At 41.9% G+C, this 6,289-nt stretch overlaps 1 protein-coding gene across 2 annotated transcripts in view; it reads left to right on the top strand.

Moving 5' to 3' along the window:
• Positions 1–6,084, top strand: part of LOC107704550 (apoptosis-stimulating of p53 protein 2-like) — a 31,282-nt gene extending 25,198 nt beyond the window's left edge. For both annotated transcript variants that reach the window (XM_016507498.1, XM_016507496.1), the window contains exons 13-19: positions 1–141; positions 1,434–2,194; positions 3,316–3,453; positions 3,564–3,697; positions 3,782–3,948; positions 5,215–5,414; positions 5,499–6,084. In XM_016507498.1, the coding sequence (XP_016362984.1) occupies positions 1–141; positions 1,434–2,194; positions 3,316–3,453; positions 3,564–3,697; positions 3,782–3,948; positions 5,215–5,414; positions 5,499–5,540 (1,583 nt within the window). In that variant the 3' untranslated portion in view covers positions 5,541–6,084. The remainder of the gene's footprint in view (positions 142–1,433; positions 2,195–3,315; positions 3,454–3,563; positions 3,698–3,781; positions 3,949–5,214; positions 5,415–5,498) is intronic.
• Positions 6,085–6,289: the final 205 nt, after the last annotated feature.

Here is a 6,289-nt window from a genome sequence, read left to right on the forward strand (position 1 = left end):
GGAAAGAGACCGCCACCCCCACTACTCTTCACAAACCCCAGATGGTGGCAGCGAGATCCATCTACTCCATGTACACCCAACAAAGCACTCTTGGGAAGGGTTATCAAGGGCAAAGTACCCTGACCCGTTCACAGCCTCGATGTGAGTATCTCCACCCCACTAGGCACCCAAACAAATTTAGAGGTATCTTGTGATGGAATTTGATAAGTATCTATTTCACAAGATGTAATGTTACACTGGACATTCTGCCAAATCAACAAGAGCACACAGAACCAACTTTAAAAAAGACATTGACTAATTTAATCTATTATTAAAGGAATGGTTCACCCAAAAACAACAATTCTTCCAACATTTATTACTGTTGTTTGAGATTTAAAAGATGTTGTGACACAGGAGCAGAAAACAATGTACCATTTCTTTGTAAATGCTTAGGTGTTCCATATAGTTGTGTAAATGACAAAGTCTAATATCAGGATTTTTGGGTTTAAAATAAGCATGTTTATTTCTTAGTCTTAATCCGAACACTGCGTCTAAACAATCTGAAGTTCAAAAGCTTGCTTTAGTTCAGTTGAAAGTTCTTCAGGGCAGAAACAAATTAGGAACAGCGGATTTGTTAACAGCCTCTGAGTTGGATGCAGTATTTAAATCAAGCTGCTTAATTATTACAACAGAAAGTCTGTCTGACTTGTTTTGGACCAGATTTCACCTAGATTTTGGGAGAATTCCAAATAGCATTTTTGTGGCCTTAAACGATCCTGTAGCAAGTGGACACTGCATTGCTCTGCTAGTGTTGATTTTTATTCACTTTTTTTTAACAAGCACCAGATGGAGAGATGGTATAAGTTGGAATCGGTTTAAATTTAAGACACAAAGGAGACCATATTTGGCATGAAAGTTTTATTTGCCATAAAAATCAACAGCTATACACATTTATTTTCAAAGTAATATTTCAAGATAAAGTGTCAGTGCCATACAGTTCATGGTGTGGACCAAAATTGTACATATGAGAATATAATGAGTGCTCTACCCTCCAGAGTGAGTAGGGCTCATAGTGATGCTTACTTACCACAAAGAGATAAGGAAAGGCTCATTCTTTTGTTACATAACTTTGTAGTCATTTTGGTTCCAGCTTTGGTTTGCATATCTTTAAAACTCTGAGCACATAGGCAAATTGCTCTTACACTTTGTGGCTCAGACACGGAAAAAAAAAGTCAAATGAGGATATAGTCATAAAATATAATGCATTATTTATTATTATTATTATTATTATTATTATTATATGTATAACACCCTTGCATTGGATAAATTGTAGCTCAGTAATGTACCTTATGTTATTATTTTAGTGGTTGCATAATATAAATGGCAATTGACACCCAACTTATTCTATAGATGTTTTTATGAAGTACCTGATCCTCATTCCTTGCCTCTCACAGTATATGGTAAACCAGTCATCCCATCCAGTGGGGGCCAGCAGTCTCTTATGCAGGACAGCAGTCATCTTGAGAAAACTGGAGGTCTAGATGGTGACCAAGTGGACCAGGGCAACAATATGGCCCCTGCATCCTCCTCTGTTGAGGGCCAGGAGGTAGAACGCGTTCCCCGGCCCCTCAGCCCAACCAAACTTCTCCCGTTCCTCTCAAATTCCCATCGGCTCCAGAGCGATGCTGATTTGGAGGCCCTGAGGAAAAGACTGCACCATGCGCCCAGACCTCTTAAAAAGCGTGGCTCTATAACAGAATCTGAGGGGCCTGGTGGACCCAACATCCAGAAGCTCCTCTACCAGAAGACCACGTTGGCTGCCATGGAGACCACTATAACCCCAGCTGCCTTCTTTCAGGCAGAAGGCGAGGATGGATGCAGGCCAGTAGCTGACGAGAGCACTAGACCCCACGAGGGACACCGTGATACAACAATACCTGAGTGTGAGAAAGAGGAGGAGGAGCTGACACCTCCACCGCTTCCACCTCGATCGCCTATCCTGGATGACAGCACCATTTCTAGCACTGTACCGAAGGAACCACCGCTGAAGGAAGAACAGGAGGTCTATGGCCCAGCCGCCCCAGAACCGTATGTTGAGGAGTACCCACCTTACCCTCCACCTCCATATCCCAGTATGACAGACCAGGAGGGACCAGGCGAGGACAGCGTCAATATGAAGGCTCCAGAGGTCACAGGACAGGTCATGCTACCACCGGTAGGTACTACAACATTCCCGAAATCTAAAACCATATCTGTAGATGGACCGAAGGGACATTCACACTGACATCAAATTGTAGTGACCCAAAGTCAATCGCTTTCAGTAAAAGTTGCCAAAAACAGGATTCCAGTTGACCTTCTAGTAACCAGTCTTATAGCAACTTTGCAATCTCTAGCATTTTTTGCTGTCTTTTTAATCAAACACATTTGATTCAACTCATCAATTTGATAGTAGAGACCCCGAGACATCTGCAATGGGTGAGATAAGGTAGACATCTAAAATGTGCACTGATGGGAAGAGTATCCCAGCAGCAGGGTACTTGATGGATTAGGTTGAAACTGAAAGTCTTTTTTTGCTGTGCTACGGTGTGCAAGCATTTAAGCTTAGTCAGATACTCAACAGTGAGCAGTCCATTATAGTCAAACTCTATGCACAAAGGAGCCTGACAATATTACGCAGGGAGTCATGGATGGTTTCCGAAATGGTGTACATGATGTGGACAATGGTACATAGAGGGTGCATCATGGCCACAAAAGCGGATGCCTGTTGATTCATAAAATGACAATTAGGACACCCAATGGTCTTTTGGGCTTGAAGTCCACGAGACCATAAGGTGTCCCATTTGTCATTTTATGAATCAGCAAGCTATGTGGTATTACATATCTGAAGTTTAGACTCAGAAGAAGACTCCAAGGGATGAGGGGGGCATTTGAGACAGGTTCCTTGTCTTTATAGAAAACTATATAGCCATTTAGCCTACATAAGTATGGCCACAGAGAGAGAAGAGGGAGAGACAGAGAAAGAGGGTGAAGACAAGTCAGGTCAGTAGAGATTCCGATCAAACCATCCATTCTGGGCTGTTGCTTAGCAACTAGCCACACTAAGATTCTGAGCACTCTGCACAGGTCGCATTAAACATTTAAATGGAGCAGAAGTGGCAAACAGTGACCCTCAATGGGCTTTTAATATGCGGAATGAAAGAGTGGTTCATGGCAGGCTAACACCTAATATCAGTACTTCATATCCAAGAACTCTACCACAAGATACACATCGATTATGTACAGAATTTCCTTCTAGCATATAACTAAATATCTATTCACCCATCCTTTTTTTCACAGGGCAAAAGAACAAACCTGCGTAAGACAGACTCGGAGCGCATCAACCACGGGATGCGTGTGCACTTTAACCCTCTGGCCCTTCTGTTAGACTCTTCTTTAGAGGGCGAGTACGACCTTGTCCAGAGGATCATATATGAGGTGAGAAATAGGCCAAGATCAGTTACATTCTTGGTCAACTAGTGAGTAATATAACAACTGGACATATAGCTAGTTGGGATTTCAAGTATATGTCTGTACGTCATATACAGGTGGAAGACCCCAGTTTACCCAATGATGAGGGCATTACTGCTCTGCACAATGCTGTGTGTGCTGGACACACGGAAATCGTAAAGTTCCTGGTGCAGTTTGGAGTAAACGCGAATGCCGCAGACAGCGATGGATGGTGAGTGAAAAACATTTATGTAAACCCAGTAAAATTCTGTCCATAATTTAATACAACGAAATAAAATGTCTTTCTCTCTCTTAGGACTCCCCTGCACTGCGCTGCTTCCTGTAATAACGTGCAAGTATGTAAGTTCCTGGTGGAATCGGGAGCTGCCGTATATGCCACAACCTACAGCGATATGCAGACGGCGGCTGACAAGTGCGAGGAGATGGAAGAAGGTTACGCCCAATGCTCGCAGTTTCTCTATGGTGAGAGACCAGTCCTCCCATTATAGGCGCTTTCGCACCGCGTAGTTCTAGGAACTAGCCAGCAGGCCTATTTTTCTGGTTGCATTCGCACCGGCAGCAGGAACTCTGAAGTGGCCGACACGACGTCTTTATCCGTGGCATTTACAAACATCAATAACCGGTGAATGGAGGACGCTGTGATCGGAGCTGTTTTTAATGTGTGTCACGGGTTTCGTGATAGCAGAAATGGAATACACAACTTACGAGATTTAGGCCACATCCACACGAAGCTAGAGCTTTCCCTATCCGATCTTTTTTTTCCTTATCTCAAGAAATACCTGTGTACACACGAAACCATGAAACCGACACAAAACGATGCAGTATACATGCCAGACCAGTATGTGGCACTGTAATTCTGCCACAGAGATACACTATAAACGGAGAAGAAGACTTGGAGCATGAGCATAAACCTTGGGTGCGGTATACAAACGAACATGGAACACTACATTTATTAATCTGTTAATGTTAGTTAATAAAAAGACAATCGTTCAGTGTTTGTTCATGTTGTTGTTGCTGTTATGTGACGTAGCGGTGTCTGACTAGGGGCGAGACGTGGGCTGATGACGTCATCGTTTCATGAAATATATGGATTGGCTGTACACATGAAAATGCAAGGGTGTCGTTTTCAGATTTATCCACTGTGGGACAAGGTTTCAAAAAATAGCAGTTTCACTCTCCCAAAACGTCGGATCCGTCTGGACGAAACGCCAATACGATACAAAATCTTTACGTATACAGCTAAACGTGTCTCCGTGTGGACGGGGTAGAGCACACAAATCTGACTAAATCTCCTATGACAACTTGCAGTGTTACATATCGATGCTGAGAAAAGGACAGTGCTGCAGACAACAGGTAAATGCGTAATCGCTGCTTTGCATGTTCGTGGAGAAAACATTTTTACATGGCTTTCAAAGATGCTGGATAGCCAGTGTTTCGTATGCGTTTGGACAATCAGCATACACTTACGTCACTGTTAGTTCCTATAGAACTGTTTTAGACCCTACTTTGAAGTAGGAGCTAAATTAGTTCCTATAAACAGAGTTCCTAGAACCAAGTACGTAGTTCCTGCAGTGCGAACATGCCAAAAAGCGGGAACTTGCACCAATAGTTCTGAATAGGTTCCTCTGGTGCGAAAGCCCCTTATGAAACTTTACGAAAGAGGACTTCTTGTAGCTCAACCGGTAACTTGTCGCAATAAAATTATATCGTTGAGATGTTTTTTCACAGGTGTGCAGGAGAAGATGGGCATCATGAACCGGGGCGTTGTTTATGCCCTGTGGGACTATGACGCTGAGAGCCCGGATGAATTGTCCTTTGAGGAAGGAGACTGTCTGACCGTCCTACGAAGAGAAGACAGTGAAGAAACGGAGTGGTGGTGGGCAAGATGTGCCGACAATGAGGGCTACATACCTCGCAACCACCTCGGGGTGAGGAAATGCATTTTGGGGAAATTACATACTTTTTGTTGTTTTTTTTACTACATATTGCTCATATTTGTTTTTCTTCTGTAGCTATACCCCAGAATCAAGCCCAGACAGAGGAGCCTTGCGTAAACTCTCCAAATCAGCGCTGATGTGCCTGGAGTTTTGTGTACCATTTCAACAGTCACTTAATTCTGCAGAGTAAAAGGAAGTTTTGAAGATGAACGCATCACATTTAAATGGTGAAAAAAAATAAGAATAGTTTCATGTTGGTATGTTATACAGGTTTTTTAAGGTTAAAAGCTTTGGTAGAAGAGGTAGACTTGGATGCACATTACAGAAGCAGGTTTAAGCATGTGTAGTTAAGTGAAAGAGAGTTAAGTATTATATCTCATATGAAGGATGTCAGATTTAGTGATGTAATTTTTCATCTTTTTGAACAAAGTTTCTGTATTCACAAATGCTGATTTGTTTCGCAAAGTGCAAAACAAAAAACCATTCATCTTTTGAAGGAAAATAAGATTTTATATTATATATTTTTTCTTTTATTCATAATGCCATGTTCCGTAAACCTATTCTTATGGTGCTTGCTGCTACACTACAACAGTGTGTTCTGTGAACAATTAACAATTTATTGCGCAAAGACAGCTTTCATGTATCATAATAAAACTTGTCAAAACTCTTGACTCACTGTTTTTGTCCTTTTCCCTATTTGGTTTCTGGTTCAAAAAAACATTTCTGGTAAACACATTTACTATGGAAGTCTATGCGACAAGGCACTGGAATAAGTTTAAACATTAAAATACACTGTTTAAAAAATATAGACACGAGACCAAACCAGGTAATCTATGCACAAAATGTACAAATATTATATACCATAA

Source organism: Sinocyclocheilus anshuiensis, unplaced genomic scaffold, assembly GCF_001515605.1.
Source record: "Sinocyclocheilus anshuiensis isolate Anshui unplaced genomic scaffold, SAMN03320099.WGS_v1.1 scaffold2038, whole genome shotgun sequence".
NCBI lineage: Eukaryota > Metazoa > Chordata > Actinopteri > Cypriniformes > Cyprinidae > Sinocyclocheilus > Sinocyclocheilus anshuiensis.